The sequence below is a fragment of the Pterocles gutturalis genome, unplaced genomic scaffold (genome assembly GCF_000699245.1).
Source record: "Pterocles gutturalis isolate BGI_N339 unplaced genomic scaffold, ASM69924v1 scaffold12150, whole genome shotgun sequence".
NCBI classification, from domain to species: Eukaryota; Metazoa; Chordata; class Aves; order Pterocliformes; family Pteroclidae; genus Pterocles; species Pterocles gutturalis.
Window position 1 is genome coordinate 16,642 of NW_010143878.1, and position 25,526 is coordinate 42,167.

A 25,526-nucleotide genomic window follows, 5' to 3' on the forward strand; every position below is an offset into this window, starting at 1 on the left:
TTGATGGGCTTGGCCTTGGCCAGCTGTGGGTCCATCTTGGAGCCGGCTGGTGTTGACTCTGTCGGACACAGGGGAAGCTTCTAGCAGCTTCTCACAGAAGCCACCCCTGTAACCCCACCTGCTTGGAAAACCTTGCCACACAAACCCAGTATGGTGATGAAGGAGTATATACAGAAAGAGTAGCTCTTTTTTGTTTTCCATATATATCATTAATGAAAGCACTGTGAAATTCTGGATTTAACATTCAGCCACAGGAGAGTATATATCATTAATGAAAGCACTGTGAAAATGAAAATCGTTCTTAGAGTCTCTATTCTGGATTTAACATTCAGCCACAGGAGATCAGGAATTTCTGTTACAGACAGATGTTTTGTGATCACATTCTAAACCTTGAAAACACGAGCTTCTCTGAAGTTCTGTTTTTTTTCACTTAGTTAATAAGTCATTATTTAGAAGCTTTATGTAAGGAAGTAATCCATTTGAGGTGAATTTTGAGAAAACTGTAAGATGTCCTTTATTCTATCTGTGGAATGTCATTATTTCAGGTCCCGTAATTTTTGTTTACAGGCATTTAGACCATCATAGACTATGGGATCCCAACGAATTTGCTGTTTCCTGCTTCAAAATCATCATGTATTCTATACAGGTAGGATTTTCTACAGGGTGTTTTTTTATCATGTATGTGTTTCAAGCACATGAGACAGGTTTAAATGCTCACCTCACCATGATAGTGACAGACAGTAGATGAAGTCAAAGAATACAAAAAGATGCCTTCCCATAACTCAGACTTATTTTTTAAACTTTTCAAGTAATAACCTAATCATGGTTTGTGATCAGAGGTTACCTGATTTACTTTCAATTATTGTAGACTTGTAGAAGAAAGAAAGATATTAAGGAATTCTCAATGGGAGGTAGTGTGGAGGTCCTTCAGCAAGCTCCCGAGCAAGGAGCAGGATAGCCGTACTGATCTGACATTGCACTTGGTAAATAAATCTCTCATTTTTCCGTGCCAATACAGCTGTGCTGCTTTTACAGCCCAAGAAACCAACTTCACTTGGAACTGTGTTGTGCTAATTGATTTTTACTAGTGGGCAACCTGTATTGTCTGCTGTAAACATGATCAAAGTCTGATTCTTGGATTGCATCAAGCACAGACACCCAAAAGATAAAGTTATAAAATTCTAGGTTTGAGGGAGAAAGCTGGGTTTTCTAAGTGTTTATTTCAATGGTGCTTTTTTGTAAGACCAGCTGAAGTCCTTGAACTGCAGTTAGCGAATGAAGTATCACTTCACACTTCCTCTGTTCTTGTAGATGTTCCTGGATATTTTAATACTGTAAGCTTTTGTATACTGGGCTGAATGGACCTGTGTGCCTTCATCTGTCATGCAGCTTTAGTCTGCATTTAATCAGAAATTTGGATAGATTTATGAGTAGTAAGAATGTTGCAGAGTAGGAACATGGTCATAACTATAGCTGAATGGTGTATGAGATCATTCTTAACTAAAGTCACAGATGAAGCTTTTATTTCTGTTTGGTTTTTAACAGGCACAATATTCCCATCATGTAATACAAGAAATTCTTGGACACCTTGATGTTCGCAAAAGGGACTCACCACGAGTTCGTGCAGGCATTATTCAGGTTCTTTTGGAAGCAGTTGCAATAGCAGCTAAAGGACCAATAGGTAAGTCTTCTTAAATTAAAGGCATTAGGTCAAAGGATAGATTTGAAGGGTGGTGCTCATTTTTGCTTTGTTTTCAGACTGAATGAAAATGTGTATTTTGGGAAAGCTTTGTATTTACTAATTTTTTCTCCTTTGTGCTGATAAAATGCTTGAAATCTTACTTGGTTTACAGTTAACTCCAACATACTTCCTCAGTGGTTTGACTGTGTTATAATCCTCTGCACTGAAAAAAATGAGTAGATGTATTTTTTACAGCGTTGTGAAAGGCAAGAATTTTTGTTTGGTAAGGAGTCACAAGAACTGTGTGTGGCTCTAAAGAACATCAAGAGCACTGTCGCTTTGTGATGTGTCTGCTGTGGGATGGGTGGCAATATGGATGTCAAGAGTAAAATGATCTTTCAGAAAAAGTCAGAAACTGACTTTTGAAGTCTTTCACCATATTATGAAAATAACTCATTATTTGATCCAATATGTAGAACTGGATTTTAGCAGCAGGTTTTGAAATAACTGAAATTCAGGTGCAAGTACCTGCAGTTTAACCCATTGTTGATGCTTACTTTCAGCAACCACTCATATTTTCGGTGTAGAACTTGCATGGTGGATTGATGCCGAACAGCAGCCATTTGCTCACTCCCCTTTCCCACAGGATAGGGAGAAGGTAGAAAGAAGGTGGGAAATCTCATGAATCAAGATAAAGACAGTTTGATGAAGCAAAAGCTTTGCGCACAGGGAAAGCAAAAGAATTTATTCACTACTTCCCATTGACAGGCAGATGTTCAGCTGCTTCCTGGAAAGCAGGACTTCAGCATAACAGTTACTTGGGAAGACAAATGCATAGAATCAACTATTCCCCCCACACTCCTCCTTTTCTTGAGCTTTTATTGCTGCGCATGACATTATATGGTATGGAATATCCCTGTGGTCAGTCTGTGTCTCCTCCCAGTTTGTTGCACACCCCAGCCTACTCTTGGTAGGGACAGAGTGAGAAAAAGAAAAAGCCTTGACACTTGCTAGCAGTGTTCAGCAACAGCTGTAACACTGGTGTGTTGTCAATGTTATTTTAGTCACAAATCCAAAGCACCACCTGGGCTGCTAAGAAGGTTAACTCCATCCCAGCCAGGCCCTGTACAACTTGATAGTAATGGATTACACGTATATATCCCTGACTGCACTTCCTGATTCCAGAATAATTTCTAAAATATTAGGGTGTAGGCACATTTCACAAGTTTATCCCTAGGGCATATCCTTCAGCCAGTGTGTTTCAATTGCTCTTTTCAGCTTAATCTGATTTCTTCTGAAAAGGGATTGAAACAGTCAGCTTTTGTTTTCTTAAGGCATCTTTCCCTTGACAGGTGCAATCATTGTTCTGTGTTGTTTCCAGGTCCAACAGTTCTGGAGGTTTTTAATACCTTGCTGAAACATTTGCGCATCAGTGTTGACTTTGAGCTGGGTGATAGACGCAGTTCAACAGGAAGTACCACTTTCAGCACAAGCTCCAAGGAGAGTGATGAGAGGATTGTTCAGAATGCTATTATTCAGACAATTGGTAAGTATTGACAGTAACACTGGCTCACTAAAAATTCCTCCTCTTGTCCCCCTTCCTCACTGAGATGGTATTAAATCAGCTTGAATCAAAAAGGAATATTGACAAGTATGATCTATCTGATTGTACTTGCTTCAGGCTCACCTTACGGATTTGACTTCTGACAGACTGTTATTTAATTGTTAACTGACCAGACAGTCAAGAAGATCAATTAAAATTAAAAATGCTGTGGACTTAAAATAAATTTGTTGTTTACATTATTACATGTCCCTTGAAATATGGACATCATTTTGTACCTTTGGTACAGAACTAATATTAGTCCTTTTATGAAAGTCATATTGCAAGCAATCATAAACAGTAATACAGTTTAGTAGGTACTACTTGAAAATTTGTAGAAGCCAATGTTAAACGTAGTGGCAACAATGACACCTAGTGGCCGGTTGTGCTACCATGACTTAACTGAAGTACTTCTAAGCATAATACTGAGAATGAGAGCAGCTATTTCTATAACTGATTTCATTAAAATAGCCTCTCCCATTTTTTTCATATTTTCTCTTTATGGTAGTGTTGTTGTTCACTACTTGTACCTTTGCTTATGCCTTGAAGCTTTATGAAGCAGTAACAAATATATAGTAGATTATGTCTCACCATTACAGTAAAATGACAAGTTAAAATGTTAAAAACACCCCCTACAAAAAAAAAAAAATCCCCTAAGCCCCACAGCTTGACCCTCGAAAGTAAAACTTCTTTCTATCAAAGTTACATTTATACTATTGCACAGCCATAGAGGGGAGTAGAATATCTCAGTGCTGTGGTTTTAGGCCCAGCTGGCAATAAGCACCACACGGCCGCTTGCTCACTCATTCCCTGCCCCTCACTGGGATGGGGAAGAGAATTGGAAGAAAAAAAGGTAAAACCTCATGGGTTGAGACAAGGACAGGGAGATCACTCACCAGTTATGGTCATGGGCAAGACTTGTCTTATAAAGGGAAGGGCCCTATATATCTCTCCTTCTGTGATTTCATTCCATTTTTATTTAGGATTTTTTGGAAGCAATCTCCCAGATTACCAGAGATCAGAGATTATGATGTTCATTATGGGAAAAGTACCTGTTTTCGGGGCAACTTCACAATCACTAGATACCAATCATCTTGGGTTTGTATATTCTACATTCTTTAATTTCTAATTAAAAATTTAGATTTTAGAATCTTGATAAATTAAGAGGTGAAAAAAAATAAGAAATGTGAAATGCAAATTCTCACTCAATAACTTTTTTTCAGTCTCAGAGTTTTGGGGTCTGACTTAAACAAGAAGTGTCCTGGTTTCTTAAAAGACTCAATTACATTTTAATTCAGAAGAAATTCAAGCATGTAGTGGTTGAACATTTCAGTTACAAAGAGATTTCTGAATGAAACGTAAAGGTTTAGATCTGCTTCACATGTATCATGTACTGTTTTTTAAACTTTATGTGCTTCATTTTTTAAGCCTTCCTATAAATGTCCATTGCAAAAACATTTAGTTATTGCACCTCATTTGGAGATATTTGACCCTCATTTGTGGTCATCCAGCATGTCTTCCAAGACTGCTGTATTCACTTGTCAAAAATGCAGTTGTTAGAACGATGTCTGGAGTAGAATAATATTTTGAAGATATGCAAAGACACTAATTTTCAACTTTTTTCCAATTGTAGAGACTTGGGAACTAGGAGGATTCAAATCATGTTATTGAGATCCTTACTAATGGTAAGCCTTCTGCCTTCAATATGTTATGAGCACAAATATTTCACTTTATGTGTAAGTTTATACATGTAAGTGCAGTAGTGAAACTCTGTATTCTGAAATTAAATGTACCTTCATATTACCTAGATCTGTAGTTCTACTGAGTAAATTGTAGCAGTGTTTTCCCAACTTGCATTATGAGGAACTCAAGAAATATTCCTCCATCTCTTAGAGCACTTAAGTCAATATCAGTTATAATTGGATCTGCATATCCAAAAGAACATCATAGACTTGGTTGAGCTGACTAGTTCCACGAGCAGTAGAGCAACATGGAAGTGAAATCACTTTAGCCTCTTACACCAGAAAAGCTGTAAATAGTAAAATGTCTAATATTTTTAAAACTGTAGGAATGGATGCCCATCTCTAAGCCCTCAGAGCCTCAGGCACTGTTGTTGTTTCCTTCCTATTATTTCCCAAGTTTCTTGTAAGGTATAATTAACTGTTTTATCACAAATACATTTTTTAAACTGTAAACATCAAAGAGTGTTTCTGGAAATAGATTCTGATGGTAAAAATCAGAAGTGGGCAGTAAAGGAGGCTCTTGCGTGTGGAATCCTGACCTATTTTGTTGCAGAAGCTGAAAACTGTTCAGTAACTGAAGTAGGGGAGATAGCATTAAGAATGATGTCATGACTAAAGCAGTAGAAGGCCTTCCTGGAAAATGAGTTTCTGTCCTTGCTTTGACATGAAATTTGTGTGTGTGTGGTTTTAGGCATATCAGTTAAACCTTTCTTTGCTTGTTGGAATATGAAATCCTAGATTCTGGCTTGCAGAAGAGCTGTGCATTCACACTTGCTATTTTAAGGATAGAAAATGTTAAAAAGGACCGCAAGGGGTCCTTTTGCCCATTGTCTTCATTAAAGATAGTCTCAGCTATGTCTAAACTGTTCTTGACAGTATTCATCTCACCAGTCTTAAAAATTTATATTGAAGTTGTGAAGAATTGTTATAATTATTTGGGGTGCTGCATAGCTTCTAACTATGCTTTAAGGGATTCAAATCATGCATGTGGAAGGAATTTAACATTTTTGACACTGAATTTTGTTTTGGATCCTCTTATAGAATATGGAAGTAAAATCCCATCATGGCTCAAAAAATTTGAAAGTGCATGTTTTGATCCTTAATGAATTACTCAGACATTGATTAATATTGTGGAAAAAATATGGGAAGGAATTTGTGTTCTGAGCAAATCTCTTGTTGTGGTGTATATAGTCTGCACACACAATTAAAAACTAGAAACTACTGAACCCTACCTCTTCTGTGTATGGAACTGAGCGTTGTACATCATGTATTCTTTACAAAAGTATGATATACTTCAGCATAATTAGTCTGTTGTCATGCATACACACAGGCAGACAACTTAATGTTGTATAGGCAATTAAAATCTGGCACTTTGTTAAAAGTATGCACTTTTATTTGCAGCCTTACTGCTTGTTATGTTAGTAATTTTCCATTTTCAGAATGATTGCTTAGATACCTTCAGGTGCCCTCATGTTCCTCTGCTAGCCAGTTTCCTTTCAGCCTATTCAGTTATGCTGTAGGAATAGTGCTTGCCCACATGTTGTGGTTTAACGCCAGCGGACAGCAAAACACCATCCAGTCACTTGCACACTCTTCCCCAGTGGAATAGGGGAGAGAACTGGAAGGGTACAAATGACAAAAGTGGGTTGAGATGAAGACAGTTTAGTAAGTAAAAAAAGGAAACACAGAAAAGCAAAATTTGAAGCTACCTTTCAGATGCCAAAGCAAGCATACTAAAAAGTGACAGCTGCAAGTAATTCTTACAGTGCAATAATGACACATTAATTTTACTTCCAACAATGAACAGGTGACTTCAGGATACAAAGCAACAACGATAACTAATGCACTTCCTCCCCCGTTTCTGGACCCTTTATTGTCTCCTTCACTCATGGAAGACTCTGAGCTAAGGCAACTGGTCTTGGAAATACTCCATAATCTCATTGATCGGCATGACAACAGAGCAAAGCTCAGAGGGATACGGTAATTCTTTTTGTTTCCTTTGGCCTACTTGAAATTCTAGTTTAATATCAGAATTATAAGTACTTTTGATTTTTTAAATATTTTTCCTAATATGAAATGTTAATGTACTGTTCTGACAAATGCACAGTCCTCAGGGTCATTTATTAATGACAAGAATTTTTTATAGGTAAGCCTCAGTGCATGGTAATTAACCATTCCAAATATCTGCTAGTTTAACCGTGGAAGGCAGAATATGGTATTTTATGTAGAGAAAAAAAAAATGTGGTTGTCGTAATTCTGCTTAAGGTTCTTCCTTTTCAACTGCAATTTAAATGTCATTGTTAAACATGGATATAACTAAAGTGGAAATTGCTTCAAGATTTGTTTGAATAGTTCATATATTTCACATGCTCTTTCCTTTCAACTTCTTTGTGCTAAAGCGGCATTTTTGTTTCTTTTGTAGAATAATACCAGATGTTTCTGACCTAAAGATAAAACGAGACAAAATTTCAAGGCAAGATGTGAGCTTCATGAAGAAGGTAATAGAATGAAAAAATTAACTTATCTATCTAGGAAGAAAATAAAGTAACTGAACCAGTTGCTTTGATTTTCTTTTACAACTGTGTTTTTGCAACAAGTTGCAAAGATCAGTATCAAGTGATTTTAATTCAAATCACAGTGATTTCAATGTTGAGGTGCTCTAGATACTTGAGAGGTGGTTCCGTGGCATAAAATTTTCATTTATGTGTCTTCAGTGAAAACCTTTGCATGGATGAAATTAGAACAGTGTATAGCTAAACCATGATTCTGAAAAGACCTCCCTATAGTTAGATCCCTGTGCAGCATTTCATTTATGCTCAGTGGTAGTTTTTCATTTGTATAGCTTTTATTTTATTGTCTTTTCAGATAATTTTTTATTTTAAAATCTTTTTTTAAAGCCTTGATACAGAGACTTGTGTCTTATGTTTTAAGTAAACTTTGGAGAAAAAAATGCACCTCCTTACAAGACTGTTTTTACAGGACATTGTGCTTGTTTCTAAAGAAAAACAGAATATTTTTAGATTATGCTTATGTGGAGTGAAATTACTTTTTTACAATAAACACCTTATTTTCTCTGTGGGAAAATGCATATAGTTATTAGTAAACTTTGAAGAAAAAAATGCACCTCCTTACAAGGCTGTTTTTACAGGACATTGTGCCGGTTGTCTTCTGAGTATGTTTGTTTCTAAAGAAAAACAGAATATTTTTAGATTATGCTTATGTGGAGTGAAATTACTTTTTTACAATAAACACCTTATTTTCTCTGTGGGAAAATGCATATAGTTATTAGTATGCTCTCTCATTCTTGACTGTAGTTTATCTTTGTAGGTACGTTTGTAAACAATACAAATTACTGAAGTCAGCTCAGGCAAACTTTAGAACATTTATCACTGTTATCTGCCTGAGAAAATATATTAATTTACCACAGCTATACCATGCTGTTCTGGTTTTGTTTCCTGTTGCCTATGAAGTGAAAAATGTGTCTCTCAGAGTGCTGCCTTAACTTAATGTTCTAATTATAAAAATGAGAATAATTGCAATTTAACTTGCCCAGAGGCAAAAATACTGCATATATAATAATATGCAAAAGAGTTGCGTAGCTTTCAAGTAACATTGCAAGATAAATGTTCTTGTTAAGTTAGTACAGTTGAGATTGCTTGAGGTATATTTACACCTGGTTTGATTAATAATGGAATAATACAAATGTAAATAATAGTCCAACGTTGGCAACTGTTATTGATGTATCTTTGTATCAAATTTAATTCATCAGTTTGATATCTAGGATTTAAAACAGTTCTATTTACTGATTTTGCTAGATGAAAATTTTAATAGTCAAACTAAATATTTCAATTGTTAACACTCATTTGAAAGAGCAGGAGAGGAACAGAGACTCTTACCAGGTCAAGAAAAGATTATACAGTCTTCTAAAAAAATGTATTAACCCTGGGAATGAAGTCATTCAATAATTATCCATGTGATACTGTTTCAAGTGCATATTATAAACCTAATGTTACTCACCTAGTTTAGATGTGTGTGTTAGCAGCCTACTCTTCCCAGATCCCTTGCATCAGAGAGAGGTGAAGAACCTCCAGCAGTCCATTAAGATCTGAATGACCATCTAGGCTTGTTTGAGGTTACATGCGGATCCTAAGGCAATTGCGTATCTTACTTAGGAATTCCAGTACCTAAATTTAGGTGGAATTAAACGATGTAGGCACAAAGCTCTTTTCGTCTCAGTCCACCTTCTCAAAGCCAGGAGGTTTATTTCAGTCCTTTCTTTAAAGGACTTGAACTTCTTGCATTTATGCTTCTAGAGAGATACTACATGTTGAGAAAATCCATGTAATAATTTATTTTCATAACTAAGTGCAGTTCTTTATCAGTGGGATGAACATTCCATTACTTTTATTTTCCAAATATACTGTGTCTTTAAACATCTAACTTTTACGGTGCTTATGTCATAGTATCTGTGCTTTGCGAATAGCTGTTTCCCTCTTTTCTAAATAAAGCATATATTTGAACACTTTATATTTGATTTTAGCAGTAATAAAAAGACCAACAACATCTTTATTATTTCTTAAGTGAATATGTGCTGCTTGAAAAACAGATGTTAAAAATGAGTTTTCTTTCTCCTTCTAAAGCTGAGCAAGTACTTCCAGAGGTAAAGCATCAGTGCTTAGATGTTGAACATTAAACTGTGTCAACTGATACAGACCTGTATCCTCTACAGATTAAGAATGCTGGGTGGTACTGAGTCATGTGTTGCACACGAAACTTGCTTCTTAACCTGCCTTTCTGTGTTTTCATTTTTTCGTGTTGAAGTAATGGTTTCTGTACAAAGATTTAGTTAAACACAGTGTTACAAGGAGGGAAAGTCACTTTTGAAGTTCTTTCATTAGATAACCTGTGCTCTTCACTAGAGCTAGAGCCTCCCTGTGTACAGGGGTAAATGAGCCCTACTCACTATCTGAAACACCCTCTAGAAGATTTTTTTCTCAGTTTGCTGCTCAAGGAGACTTGCTTAATGAACAAATCTGATGTCTTCACAAGGCTAACCCTTGAAGCTCCTCAGTTACTTGAATGTTCTTGAGAATGTTTCAAGATCTACTTTCATTTTCTCCTTTTCATAAGTGGGCAATTTTTTTATGAATATTTCAATAGGAGATGAATGCCAATGTCAGATACACAGTGCAGTATTCATTTGCAATTCTGTATCATCTTCCCTATCTGTACACTTCTACATAAAATAGAACAGTACCATATTTATAAAGAAGCTGCTGTGACGGTAGCAACTAGTGGTCGTCTTGATTAATCATGTACTTGTTTGTGTATGTGTATGTATGTGTATACATGTATTTTACCCTTTTTTATTTTCTTGATTATCTAAAATGATCTGACATCAAAGTTGGCCCTGCTTGACGTATGGAGTTAGACTAGAAGACCTTAAAATATCCTTTCTTACTTAAATTATTCTGTCATTTTAATACTCATTTTCCCTTTTTTGTCTTTTATAGCATGGTCAGCAGTTGTACAGACACATCTACTTAGGCTGTAAAGAAGAAGACAATGTCCAAAAAAACTTTGAACTGCTGTTCACATCTCTAGCTCTTACCACAATTGAACTAGCCAATGAAGAAGTGGTTATTGACCTCATTCGATTAGCTATTGCTTTGCAGGTATGAGTCAGAATCAGTGTTACCTTCATTAATTGACAAGTTATATTTGTAATGTAGCTGTGGATAACTTTTTTTTGTTTGCATATCAATCTTCAAATTGGAAATCATATAATTCAGTCCAAATTTGATCACTCTGTTAAGGAAGTGCACTTTATACATAGCACTTATAATAGGGAAGGTTCAACTAATCATATTTGTTACAAACTTCTATAGCTTGTTTTCTTCAGGAAATATAGCAGATGTGGAATTTTATTGAAACATTCCCTAGAACCACTGATATATTCATCAGCAGATTGACACAGTATTCTCACAACCTGTGATCTTCTGTCAGTGTTCTGTATAAAATAGATGGACTGTTCTTGCCTTGGAAGAAAGCTTATGGTTAATTGATTGTTTGTAAATATTTGTCAAACCAGGCTATGTAATCTTACTTAGGGTAAAATTCTATCAATGTCTTGACAGGCTTTATTCTTTGACATTTCCTTTACAGGATCAAGTATTATGTCATACTTGCATACAGCCCTCAGTGAAACTCTGTAACTTCATAGGTTTATCTGTTTTGAAATTTAAGCATTCAAAAAAAATAGTGCTAGCATGTACCATGGAAATTTGGTGAAATTGTGTCCTGTATTCCCAGTTCACTCTCTGTCATTAGCCTTATTCCCTAATGTGCATCTGCAGTATGAAACCTCTGAAATGCAGAGTGCATCCTTAATTTTAAAATGTCACTAAACCAAATCCTTACTCGATGAAAATGTCATCATGTCTTTTACTAGAACATAAGTAAACAAATCTAAATAAACATAGAAATGCTAATAAGCATTAAATAATTCCCTGTATTGTAGTGTATCTATGACTCACAAGAGTGATTTTATTATTAAACTACTGTTTCTAATTTTCCTGAAAAAAAGTTATGATCAGCAAAGTGGTAAGGACAAGAAGACTACTAGTCATTAACCTGTACTCTCTTTCCGAGAAACAGAAGTTTGAGTTGAGTAGATTTATTTCTCTTCATAGGGCTTGAATCCTTCAAGCTGTCTAACTTCAGATCAATATATACCTAATTTGGGAATGAGATAAAAGACTAGGATTTTAAGATGAGATCTATTAACGGCTAAGTAATACCAGATAGTCATTGTATGTCAGCTAGTGTTACTAATAATAATTTTGACTTCCGTATATTCAGAACAGCCTGTTAACTTTGGAGACTATAATGCTATCCTTTGTATTTCAGGACATTGCCATCATCAATGAGGATAATCTGCCAATGTTTAATCGTTGTGGTGTCATGGCATTGGTTGCAGCGTATCTAAACTTTCTGAGTCAGATGATTGCAGTTCCTGCCTTTTGTCAGCATGTCAGCAAGGTAACATGATTAAGTAGTTTAAGTCATTTAGAACAGTACACATTGTACGGTAAAATGGGTGAATAACTTCTGTCTGGTAATTGCTTGTGGTGTTGATCTCATATATTTGTCTCCACCAACGTTTTTTGTCTTAGGTCTCTGATGGATTTTTTCTTTCTGACTCTTAAAATTATGCACAGGATATTCTCTCAAGTTATAGCATTTTTATTTTGTTTGTGGTACCATATATAATGGGCTAAATCCGCATCAGATATAAGACTTTACAGCCTCACTGGCTTTGTTAAAACAGTGCTGACATGCACAAGACCAGATTTGTAATCTAAAGGATGAGTGCCACAGTCTCTCTGGTTAAAAGAAATTCTGAAGGACTCATTTGTGCTGAGGTAGATGTTAGTGAAGGATTGCTAGTCTGCTACAGTAGAACCTCTTTAAGCAATTTAGTCATTGGAGAAAATAGCTGTGGAACTACTCTTTTTGTACAATTTGTCTTGGGTTTTTTCAGGTCATCGAAACCAGAAGTCTGGAAGCATCTTATTTTCTACCGGAAACAATTTTCAAAGACAAATGCAAGTAAGTAGATACAGAATGTGAATTAATGAACAGTGAAGTACCTGTTTTACTATTAAAAATCACACATCATTGAAATATGTTGCATATGTGAAAAATAATTTAGAGGTTTAATAGTGTACAGGATAGGCAGAAGAAAGCCAAGCATTAAAAGCATATATGCATATATGGAAAAAATCTGGTTTTCAGGATTTTTTGTTGTAGTCAGAGGCACTTAACATCTGCACAGGATGATGCTTGGTGTAAGTGCTAACAGAGCAAAATGCATTTTCACTAAATCACAGAATGGTTGAGGTTGGAAGGGACCTCGTGGAGATCATCTGGTCTCAAGCAGGGCCACCTAGAGCAGGCTGTCTAGGCCCACATCCAGATAGATTTGTAATGTCTCCAAGGATGGAGATTCCGCAACCTCTCTGGGCAACCTGTGCCAGTGCTTGGTCACCCTCAGAGTGAAAAAGTGTTTTCTGAGGTTCAAACAGAACCATCTGTGTTTCAGTTTGTGCCCATTGCTTCTGGTCCTGTCAGTGGGCGCCACTGAAAAGAGCCTGGCTCTGTTGTCTTTCCACCATCCCTCCCTTAAAGTAGTTGTACACATTGATAAGATCCACCTTCTTTTCAATGAACCGTCCCAGCTCTCTCAGTCTTCACTGGAGAGATTCTGCAGTCCCTTAATCCACCTTAGTGGCCCTTGTTGGACTCTTCACAGTAAGTCCACGTCTCTCCGGTCCTGGGGAGACACAGCACTTGACGCAGTACTCCAGGAGTGGCCTTGCCAGTGCTGAGTAGAGGTGAAGGATCTCTTTCCTCAGCCTGCTGGCAGTACTCCTAATGCAGCCTGGGATACCCTCAGCCTTTTTTTGTCACCAGGGCACATTGTTGGCAAATGGGAAATACTATTACTCTGCAGGTTTTTTTCTATTTAATAGAGACTATAGTCTCTCAAGATGTAGCAGAATAGTTGAGGAACATATTTCAGATAACCAAGAAGTGTTAAGGTAATTTAAAATATTGCAGAGATATTCAGTGGACTCATTTTGGGGTGTATATTCAGTCTTAAAAAAAAATGAACAAATTTTATTTCCATCAAATCATTACCATTGGCCCTTTTCAGTTATTTGCAGACATTGGAAAAATATTTTACTTAATGAACAAATCTCTGTTGGTAGATAATAACTTCAAATGTATATTTTGACAGTCTTCCAAAATCCTTAGAGAAGCATGAAAAAAATTTATTTTTCCTGACAAACAAGATTGCAGAGTCATTAGGAGGCAGTGGATACAGTGTGGAAAGATTGTCAGTTCCATATGTACCCCAGGTAACAGGTAAGTGGCGATGAGTGGCAAAACTTCTAAGGACCAGTTATTAAGAATGCTTTCTTGATGTGTTTTCTGACAATTAAATATAATGTGACTACTTGGCAACAAAATTTAAATCATAGTATAATTTTGTTTTCTCAATTATTTTTTTTCTCATTAGCTACTGTATTATTGCTAAGAAATTTAAACTTTGTGTACTTTTAAGATTTTTTTTTTCCTTAAAAAAAAAAAGGCAGAAAGTTCTTGAACCCACTTCAACTCTTTTAAAGACATATTTGCTTTCAAAAGTATATCTAATATGATAGTGGTGGTAATTAATGTTTTTCTGTCTAAATTTCCATTAGCAGGTGAAGTATTATACAAGTCATCATACTTTATCCTTCTTACGTAAACACTGGATGGAACATATCCCATCCTTTTGCCATCTGGCCCTATGCTGACTTGAGTTATTGGCCTTAGTCAAATTCTCAGTGAGCAGATGTTAATTTAATCAAGATTGTTTTGTTTTCCTCCATTAGATACCTGTGCTAGCTTAGTGTCAGGTAACACAATGAAGATAAAGTATGCCTGAGGAGGATTTCTGAGAGTTTGTGCTACCCAGGATGCATGAATAGTGTGTGAACAACTAGCTTAGTATGTGACATTGTGTGTTTTCTGCATTTAATATATTTTCAATTGCCAACTGAAAGCAAATTTCTGAAAAAAATTGTTTGAAGCATTTGTTTTACAAACTGTACATCTTTTCTGTCTGTACGTAACTGGTTCTTATTTAATAGACTGTGGGACATCCCAGTCTGAAGTACGACCTTTTTGAGAAATAAAAGTTCCTAGCAAGGAAAATATGATTCCAGCGTTTTGTAGCTCACACACAGGAAGAAACATAGTACCTGTGGACAGTGAATGCCAGATGTGTCACACTTGCAGTACGATTCAGAGACATTGCCGCCTGCTCTTGAGTAAGATTTTTTGGATAGCTGCTGTGGGAGGGGAAGAGTTCTCCAGAACAGCAGATGTGCTTTTGTCCTGTGTGCTAGCAGGCAAACTAGTGATATATTCTGAGACAGAGCTGCAACGTCTGTGTTTTCTGCTGCTTGTTGTCATCTTGTAAAAAGGAAAATGTCGCTATACTTGAATAGATTATTTCTTCTGGCATACAAAAAACCAGTTAATATTATGTTTTAGTACTGTTTGAAGAGGTAGATAGCAAGTTAGGAAATGTTTTAACTTTTTACTGTCTTTGAGTGAGTGAAAGAGAATAGAATGAGAAAGATAGCCTGGTTGGACATTTATGTTAAGCCTCATCTAGAAAGTGAGATGTGCTTATACCCAAATGACCTTGCTAGGGTTTTTTGGGGTACTTTCCTAAAAATACATTCCTACACAGGAAGACACGTAAGTTCTGACAAGGTTAAGCAGGTTTAGCTGGAAGTGTGTGATTAACTGCCTCTACAGGTGATGAGAAACGGCCATATTGAATGCTAAATCGTAAGATTATGTGAATCAGGCTTTTGTGTTGTAGTCTCTTGCAAAGGGCAGTAACCAAAACTGATTTCATGTCTGTTATCGTATCTGATTAGGATCATTAATCTCAGATACTGTGAGATGTTGAGTTTCTAAGGTTTTCATGTAACTAAGCAGGACCAAAGTGAATATTTTAGAATTCTAAAACTTTTCATTTTAACTTAAATGTTTAATTTCTATTATTATACTGTAATGCTAGAGTATCATATTTCAAAATATATCAATAATTTTGATAAAAGATGGATCCATTTTTTGTATATTCCTGTGAAAGTTATGGTTGAACCCAAAAAGTCAGTAAAGATTTTATCCTAATTATTTCTAGTATTTATTAATAGTGTAATGCTTAAGAATGACCTATAGCCATAAAATCATCATCCTGTGTCTGTCTCAGTTTTTGATACTTATCAGTTTGAAAGACATTCATATTTGCAACTTCTTGTACCTTGTTCTCTTTTTTTTTTGGGGTAGGAGGGAAGCTGATAATTTAAAAGTAAATTTGTTGTCTATACATATATATATTTTTAAAATTTAGCTCTATTTCCATCAGGCAAAAAACGTCATAAATGCAGACACAAGTTAAAAGGTAAAAATGAGTTGTAGGTCAGCCTGCTCTCCTGCTAGCTGTGGTGCGTGTATAGGATGTGCACAGTTAAAAATATGCTTTTAGAAGGCCTTTAGACCTTTAGGCCAGAAATTGTGTTGTACTTAGTGTTTCCTTCTGCTTTTGTTTGTTTATCTCCTTGATATTACCTGTAGCAATGTTAGCTGCTGCCAGGTTTGCCTTTGTGTTTCCTCTTGATTTGGAACTCTGCAATATAGTGGCTTCCTGTTTTCTTTTCCTGAGAAGGTAACAGGGCCATAGCAATAATTTTGGTGATAGTACTAATTACCTCTTTGAGTGAAATTCCAGAACTTGGCAGAAAGTTGGAGGAAGCTCTCAGCTGTGCAGAGAACAATGATTCATCTTACTTGATGGCTGTTCAAGATGAAGGTCCATTAGTGGGACATGTATAAGTGCGTATGTTCTGTGTGCATCCCAACGGTAGCTGCACTTAGACACTGTCTACCCACCAACTGTCCCCTGGTTCCCAGTCTCCCCAGTCACTGGCATGTGAGCCCTCAAGGCCCACATCCCCAGTCCAGCTGCTGGTACAGATCCCTCTTGTGCACAGTGACACACACGTGTGTGCACACATGGGTCTCAGTCAACCCCTGGCTCCACGGTCTTTCTGACAGTTGGCCTGAGCCTCCTGGTCCCTCCAGGTGCCTCCCCCTCAGAGACACACAGAGAGCCAGAGACACAAGGACACCCCCAGCTCCCAGGCCTCTTGACCTACTCACCTGCTGGTCCAGCTCCATATTTCCCCTTGATCACGCACTGATGCTGTGAACCTTTGCTTGCTGGAGACACACAAGCCCTCTGACCCCAGGTCTGACTCTAGTTGCTACGCTCAGACCCCTGTGCACACGCCTACACAAATAGCAGGAAAAGAGAAATGGAATTTAATGAGAAGACAAAACAGGCTGCACTGATGAGGTTCAGGGCATGGCCAGATGCATGTACTGATCAGCAACCGATTTACACAGGACTGATGCCTTTATCCCCTTATCCCTCTATTTTCCTTGATTGCTCCTCCCCAAACCTTCTCAGTCCTCCTTTTCTCCACCTTTGGTTCCTCCCCTAAACATCCCACACCAAGCCTTCTGCAGTCCCAAGATGCTGTTCCCCTGCGTCCCACAGTGTGTCCCGTATCCCAGGCACTGACCCTGCCTTGGTCAGCAAGGTGACAGAGAGCTGCTCCCATTGCCCCATGGGGTGGGTGCCACTCCTGGACCGTGGGGCCAAGACTCCTGGGACAGCCCTGGCAGGGGCCGGGAGCGGTGGGTATTCAGGCTCCACCACTGCTCTCCTGCCTCTGGGCTCCTTTGTGTGTGTGGAGACGAGCTTTATATCATGTAACAGAAAAAACTGCATTTTTCACAGTTTTTTACCCACAATATGTTGAAAATAGAGACAAATGGGCATTTTTATTAGGCAGGTATAGTGAAGCATCCATTACAAAAATGAATTCTATCCAAAGTAGTCCCAAAAACTTGTCTTTTGGTGTTTGCATGTCAATTATAGAGAGAGCAGCAAGATGGCAGCAAAGATGTAGTTTTGTCTTCTGTTTACTCTTGGGGGCTAAGGTGCTTTTCTCAGACTCTGTGTATTGGGTCATGTGCCAGTGAGCTGTCAGGGATTAAAAATTAAGTAAATCCTTCAAAATACCACTTCAAATACTCAAGGACTCTGAGAACCTGGCAAAGGTAGCTAGAATTCAGGTGTTTTTCAATAATCTTGTTCTTTCACTGCCTCTTGATCTTAAAATCTTTCATTTATGTGACTTCTGAAAGTTATTTCTTGATTTTTCAAAGCTGGGTAAGTTCAGCTCTGCTGGAATGAATTCTGCTTGTTCATGCTCAATATTTGCACTGCAAAAGCACTTTGCTAGAAGTGGTTTAAACAAAGATTGTGGAAGAACCGGCATAAATTACCTTGTGGTGGGGGAATTTTACAGTTGTTTTCCTTTTCCTTATTTTACTGTCAAGTGCATGTAGGTGCGTGCAGGTCATTAAATAATAATGACCAGGTCCAAGTGGCTTGATCTCAGCTAAAATCTAAAATGCAATATGGCAATTGATGGTTTTATAAATGAGACACATGAAAGTCAGTCCACTCAAGTCTCCATTTGTCACAGGATCCTCATGACACACCTGTAAATTAATTTTTACTGGTTTTTTTTTTTTTAATCTTATGTTAATATATTGTCAAAAATGAGAAAAGATTCTTGGTGTATTGCTTTAGGAATGCAGTCACAAAAGGAAAATCCATCACCTGATGGATCTTTTGATCATAGTCTGCTTATGCATTAATGAAGTTGTTGTGCTTCTTTTAGTATTAGCACAGTTGGTTTCATTCTGACAACTTTTTAGGCCAGCTGGACTTGCTAATATGTTTGTAGGAAGTTAGAAATGGAGAGAATTTTTTTCACAGAGTAGATTTTTAGACTCACTGAATATGGTACTTGTAGCAAGAATAATAAGGAAGGATCGTTGCTCATTTACGTTCAGAAATCTTTATTTCTTCTGTCAATGAGTCATCTTCAAAGCAGCCCTTTTCTGTTTCAGAATACCTTCAGATTAAGACTTTAATATTTCAATTTCACAACCAAAAAAATAAGTTCCGGCTTTTATAAATTACTCTGCAGCAACATATCATCATGTACTATGTTATTTATTTTGCATTTGAATAAGATCTCATCTAATTTTTAAAAATTCTGGGCTTTCAAGGGAAAGTTGGCAAGATCTGGGATGGGAGGGGGAAGGGACAATAAAAAGGTTGTTTTCCTTCATATTTAATAATTTAGAGCAGTAACTGATCATTATTCACAACAATTTAATTGATAAACTAGATGATCTTAGGTTAAACATGCATATAGAAACAAATCTGCATCTGATGTGTAGAAATTTTATCATAGTTCATCATCATCATAGTTCAGCTATTATACAGAAAGTGAGATCAGTTGTTTTTATTCCAGATGAGGACAGACTCTCCAGGAGGAAGAGCATTGTGGACACGGTATCTATCCAGGTTGATATTCTGCCTGGCAACAACACAGAGGATAAGGTATGGAAATCACAGGATATTTTAAAGCAGAATCTTTGGGGCAGAGAGGGGATGAAAATGAAGTTTTCCCAGAAAGTCTAATATGTAATTGTTCTAGCAATGTTAATTGCTTTGGGTTTTTGATGTTTTTAACTCCTATATTTGTAGAAATGTGTTGACAAAGACACTGATACTGATCTTGCTGTATAAAAATGTAAAGTATTTTGTCACTATAGTTTTTACAGATAGTACTGCAGAATATGGGGTAGCAATACATATATACGTCTAATATTTTATGAGCAAATATTCTAAAATATCTTCTTTGCATTTTGAGGGATCAAATAAAAGTCCTGTATCTGTATCCCCGCATCATTTACAGTATCTGAGAGTCCTGTTCATCAGTATGGGGCCCATATAAGACTAGTGAGAGACCTGTTTTTGAGAGGGGCAGGTAAAGCTTAGCCAGGCTACATACACCCCTGTGTTACAGTTATCACTTTTCCCTTCCAGAAGAGTTTAACACACAGTGCTTTAAAGACACAGGAAGGATAAGACAGCACAAAACGTACAGGAACTGATGCTAATTATCCCTTAGGAAGACTGCATTATAATTAAAATTATCCCACAGCTTTTGGCACTTCATTTGAAGTATTTCTTAAAATACATTTCTGTTTTATTGAATCTTTTTCAAGGTTCTGCTGATTTTTATTAACCAGATTTCTGCTGGCTACAGTGGATTAACGGCTGAAATTGAGGTGTTTGTACATGCGAATGAATCCTACCTTTAACACCTTAAAGCACAAACTCTGGCGAGGGACATGAAACAGAATGTGGGGACAGAGTCATAGAATCATAGAATCATTAAGGTTGGAAAAGACCTCAAGGATCATCAAGTCCAAGTGTCAACCCAACACCACCTAACTCACTAAACCATGTCCCTAAGCACCACATCTACACGTTTCTTGAACACCTCCAGGGATGGTGACCACCACTTCCCTGGGCAGCCTGGTCCAATGCCTGATCACTCCTTCAGTGAAGAAAAGTCAAGTGGAATGTTACTTAAAAATGCAATATTAAGCTATTGCAAAGGAGCAAGCCTCATTTTAGAATTTACTGACAGAAGTTATTTATGTTTTGCATTATTATTATTGTTATTATTATTATTATTCCTTTCTGCTTTGTGCTGGTGGTACCTCAGATGATATTCTGTGTTCACTTCTTGCTATCGTGCTCTACCAAGGATGCAGATAAACTGGATAAAAGTTTAGGAGAAAGAAGAAAGAAGCGTTTGAAAAATAAGCCAAATTATCACAATCTTTAGTTTTGTGAAGAAAGTAAATGCTCCTAATAGGAATGGGGGTGTTTGCCATTAGTATCCTTTTTTAATCTCATGTATTATATGTGATTATAGGTGATTGAACATCTTGTTTGAAAGTAGAATTAGATGAGATAGGGTTCCATTTCAGATTTCAAATTATTACGCTGATGTTATGTTAAGCATTGATATATGGACATTTTTTGAATAGGATATAACAATTGCAGATAAATCAAAATCTGTTTATGGGTTGTCAGTTTAATGTGACACAGTGTCTTGGATAATTAATTGCTGTTTGTGTCTCTTAAAAACAAGAATTTTATTAATCAGAAACACCTGAAACAAAGTATTCATTGTTTAGTTGCTTTGTAGTGTTTGTTCACAATGCAAAGGGAAAATCAGTATTTTACAGTTTGATGACTGCAAATCCATCTCCATACCTAAATAATGAACATCTGAAAAACTTTCATAGAATCACTGAATTATAGAATCATTTAGGTTGGAAAAGACCCTTAAGATCATCGAGTCTGACCATTAACACTACCAAGTCCACCACTAAACCATGTCCCTAAGCACCACATCTACAGATATAAATACCTCTAGGAACGGTGACTCGACAATTTCCCTGGGAAGCCTGTTCCTTCAATAATGGTGCTCTGTAATTTTTGCTAATTCTTGTTCCCTCATAATGCATGTTTTTGGCCACCTGCAACATAAGATGATACACTGGATGTAGTTCGAGAGGAGAAAAAAAAAAGAAAAAAGGAGCACAAGGATATTAAATCTGGTTCTCTTGCTGTGTAGATTAATAAATATAGCATAATCCACAACCATCAGCAGAAGTAAACTGCAAAAAAAAAAAAAAAGGAACATAAGGCTTTATAACTGAGAGGATAAACTACTCAATTAATGGAAGTTTTAGGATTAATGATCTATGGTATCATTTCTACACTCTCTGAGGTAGAAGACTGTTTGACCATAAAATATCTATTATTTTATACAATATGAATGCAATTATTTTGTCAGCACAATCAAAATTTTTTTTTGTGGAAAGCCTGTTAATGAATCCTGTTGAGGAAGATGGTTTATTCCATAGTTATTTCCATTTAGAAGATAAAAGCACTTTTAAAAGCAGCCAGTGCTGCTGTGATATTAATAACCAGATATAATGCTGGCTAATATCAGCAACTACTATGGATGTTAGTTAGAAAACTGAAAGGCTGCCATAAACAAGTATTATTTACCAAACAGGAATTGTATAAAAGGTGATTATTTTGAACACTTCAATACTTTTTATCTCTAGCCATATCCACAAATATTTGACATAAAGTGTTCTGTTTTTTATTTATTAACCTTTTATATATTCAGAGGTAGAGAATACAATGCTAATGTAGTAAAATCTGTTAGAAAAGTGTCATTTACAGCTCCATCTCCTGAAATAACACTGATGTAAAAAGGAAACAGCTACTTCTTCTGGCTTTTCCATTTACAGTAGATCAAGTCAATAAATTAAAAAATTTAAAGAATTCAGAGTCTTCTGAATAGGGTGAAATAACGTTTTGCTACCTTACAGATCTTTTGTCTTAGGTCATATTAGACCATTCTAAACAGTTAGTGTTTATAAGGAAAAACTGAAGTGCTGCCTGTTTACATGGAGTTAGTTTTGGAGGATTAAAGTAGGGCAATCCAAGCCAAGAAACCATGTTATATTCAGGTGAACACTGTTCTACCATCTGAGCATTCTCCCCTGATACTATCACAGTGGTTTCACTGTAATTGTACTTACTGATGTAGAAACTGTAGGTCTATAAAGAATTGAAAGGCAAAGATCTGTGAGCTGGAGCTCTTCAGAGAAATGTTCATGCGTCTTTGGTAATTTTGCAGCCCCAAGCAATTCCTAATGAAGTACATCTGCAGCAGCAAATGCATATTCATATTGCTAAATGAAGACATTTTCTCAGTGCATTGGACATAGTTTGTTATGAAGAGTCCTTTAGCTCCAGTGTTTATGACATAAGCACCAAATTATTTGGAGCCCATACTGGTATGAAGATAGCCTAAAACAATAAACATTTTCCCCTCTACTGCCATCTCTTATTTTAGTATCACATTGCTGGTAGCTCATTTAGTCTCAGGAAGCAGTTGCTGTTATTCGCAGCATCTGCCTAAGAGCTGGTACTGAGGCTTAACAGTATAGAAACACTGTAGCATATTCATGACCCAAAGAAGTGTTCTGACAACATGGAAGTCCTTTTCCAAAGTATTGTTGCCCTAGAGTATCTTGACCAGAGTTTGGAAAGTTTTTCTTGATCTCATTTGATGAAAATTTCTTCACTGATCGCAGTGGCTTAGAAATGTGAATTAGTAATCTGTCGGCTGTCATAGAAACTCCAGATAGAGCCATTAGAAACTTGTAAGGCAGAAAAGCTCTGTGGCCATTTTGACCTTCTGTATTCATTACATTCCTTATTTTTTAGAAGACTGTTAATTGTGAGGCCTAAGGGATTTTTTTTTCTTTGTGTTTAGGTTGACAATACTGAAGAAATCACCTTTGAAGCTTTGAAGAAAGCAATTGGTAAGATTTGTTACAATTGTGTTTCCGCAGCATAGTTCTGGATTACTGTGTAATTTCTAGAGAAAATGGTGTTGCCAGAATAACATAATTAAAATATTACATTTGTTTCTCTTCAGCTAGTAAATTTATTTAAAACTTCCATTATTTATTTCTAAATTTGTGAAGTGATATCTTGATACTTTATTGAATTCATTTTCCGAAACTAATATGACTGAACGAAAAGCATCTGGGAATGCCTGTCATCTATTAAATTTGCCCTTACAGGCCAAGCTATAAGTACTGGGAGATTTTAGAATTCCATTGAGTGATTATTTACAAAGCAAATTATATATATTTTTGCATATTAAGATTTGCAGGTCTTCAATGCATTCAGAAAATAGATGGTAAGGTACACATTGTGGACTTCAAAAACACTCAATTTTTTAGTTAGTATATTTTCATAAATCTATCTGATTTGTTTAAAAGAATGTTTTTCTGACAAGTGACCCACCTACCAGAACTCGGAATTACCCAGTTCCCTTATTTCATATCACTATAAGTAATTATTCATTAATTAGTAATTAAAAAAATTACCACCACATCCACCAAAATCCTGTTAAAAACATGGATTGGGCGCAGATGTTTTAAACAAGAGACACTGATATTTTAAACAGTAATTCAATCTGACAGTTTTCCAAACCTGCCTTATCACTGAAGTACTTAAATTCATTAGATGCTTCAAAGTTCCAGCTGGTTGTAAGTTCACTCAGCCTACGGAGGTTGAACTTGCTTTTCCCAAATCCTAATAGAAAGTCCTGCCCACCTGTCTGCATGATACTGGGAGGGAGGATAGTCCCTTCTTTTGTCTTGGAGCTGAACTTGTGTGCAGTGAGTGAGAAGTGCAGTCTCGAGTACAGATAATAAAACGAAAGGAATCCTGGATGTACTCATAATTAAAGCACATAGTAAGAAAGGGGCAAAACTGAGGTCCTGAAACCAGCTTCCTGGAATTGTATGTGCATTTTGCTTTAGAAGCAATGACAGATGACAGCTCCTTTGAGTATGGTTGCATCACTTCAAATGCAGCATTAGCTTCTGCAGTGCACATTTGAAGGTTTATGTCACTTACACTTGATAAGCAAGGATTACATTTGTCTTTTTTTTTTTAAGATAACAATGGACTTGAAGAACAGGAAAAAGAAAAAAGACGTCTTGTGATTGAAAAGTTCCAAAAAGCGCCATTTGAAGAAATTGCAGCACAATGTGAAACCAAAGTAAGTTTCTGAAAAATGTTTCACAGCATTGAAGATATTAGTATAAGCATTAATGGGGATGTGCTGGCTAAAGGTGATTTATGTTATTATGTCACTGCTGCTCTTACTTGTAAAAGAAGTTCAGTTCTTTGTTTTCAGCTGTTATCTCTACTGTTATTACTGTTGGGAAACTCCAATTATTTAAATAAGTGTGCTTTTGATTGTTCGTAGACCATTTGAAAATGAATGGAAATCTCACTCTTCTTAATGTTTTCCTCACTGTCTTTGAAATCTAGATTCACTGTCTGTTCCCATTTCATCCTTGGATAACTGGGGTAGTATTTACCCCATTATGTATTTTGAATCACATGTATTTCAGTTTTGTTAAACTCCTATCTGCAGCAGCAGAATTTGCTGTGTAATTCCTTGCATTCCAAGACAGGCTCGCTCACTCTCACATGCCTCTTCAGGACTCAGAATCCTTGCAGCAGTAAGAAAAGAAATCAAGATGAGAAATGCTGCCTAGATTTGCCATTTGGCAGTGTGGAACACACTCACTGAGTATGGCCCAGCACATTCATTTTAGTTTGGTTCAATATATAGTAGTTAATGGTTCAGTTTTTTTCTTTTTCCTAGGCAAACTTGCTTCATGATAGACTTGCACAGATACTGGAACTCACCATTCGGTAAGGCTTTATGCAAGAAGAATATGATGAATGAAAAATGAGTTATAAAGCAGTTGTGACTAGTTTCAGGTGGTCATGTCATAGAGTTCTTAGACACATCGAGTAGGAAGAAAACAGTTGATTTAACTGAATGTCGTGGTTTAACTGTGGTAGGTATTTAAGCACCACATACCCACTGGCTAACTCCCCCTCAGTGGGATGGGGAAGAGAATTGGAAGGGTAAACGTGAAAAAAAAAAGTGGGCTGAGATAAAGACAGTTTAATAGGTAAAGCAAAAGCCAAGCAGGCAAGGAAAGCAAAACAAGGAATTCACTCGCTACTTCCCATCATCAGGCAGGTGTTCAGCCATCTCCAGGAAAGCAGCGCTCCATCGCACATAATGGTTATTTGAGAAGAAAAAACACCATAACTCTAAACGTTCCCCCCTTCCTGCATATTCCCCCAGCTTTATATGCTGAGCGTGACGTCATATGGTATGGAATATCCCTTTGGTCAGTTGGGGTCAGCTCACCCCCAGCCTACACACTGGTGGGGCAGTGTGAGAAGCAGAAAAGGCAGAAAGCACTGTTCAGCAGTAACAAAAACACCCCTGTATTATCAACA

At 36.7% G+C, this 25,526-nt stretch overlaps 1 protein-coding gene across 1 annotated transcript in view; it reads left to right on the top strand.

Moving 5' to 3' along the window:
- The window catches only part of EFR3A (EFR3 homolog A (S. cerevisiae)), a gene marked incomplete at its 5' end in the record, with an annotated part of 41,747 nt that overhangs the window by 15,416 nt on the left and 805 nt on the right, over nt 1–25,526 (top strand). Inside the window, 15 exons of the mRNA XM_010084919.1 lie at nt 568–646; nt 1,546–1,681; nt 3,063–3,227; nt 4,265–4,379; nt 4,915–4,966; nt 6,831–7,003; nt 7,446–7,521; nt 10,537–10,698; nt 11,933–12,064; nt 12,567–12,634; nt 13,827–13,954; nt 19,048–19,136; nt 22,957–23,005; nt 24,155–24,258; nt 24,874–24,923. Of these exons, the coding sequence (XP_010083221.1) occupies nt 568–646; nt 1,546–1,681; nt 3,063–3,227; nt 4,265–4,379; nt 4,915–4,966; nt 6,831–7,003; nt 7,446–7,521; nt 10,537–10,698; nt 11,933–12,064; nt 12,567–12,634; nt 13,827–13,954; nt 19,048–19,136; nt 22,957–23,005; nt 24,155–24,258; nt 24,874–24,923 (1,578 nt within the window). The remainder of the gene's footprint in view (nt 1–567; nt 647–1,545; nt 1,682–3,062; nt 3,228–4,264; nt 4,380–4,914; nt 4,967–6,830; nt 7,004–7,445; nt 7,522–10,536; nt 10,699–11,932; nt 12,065–12,566; nt 12,635–13,826; nt 13,955–19,047; nt 19,137–22,956; nt 23,006–24,154; nt 24,259–24,873; nt 24,924–25,526) is intronic.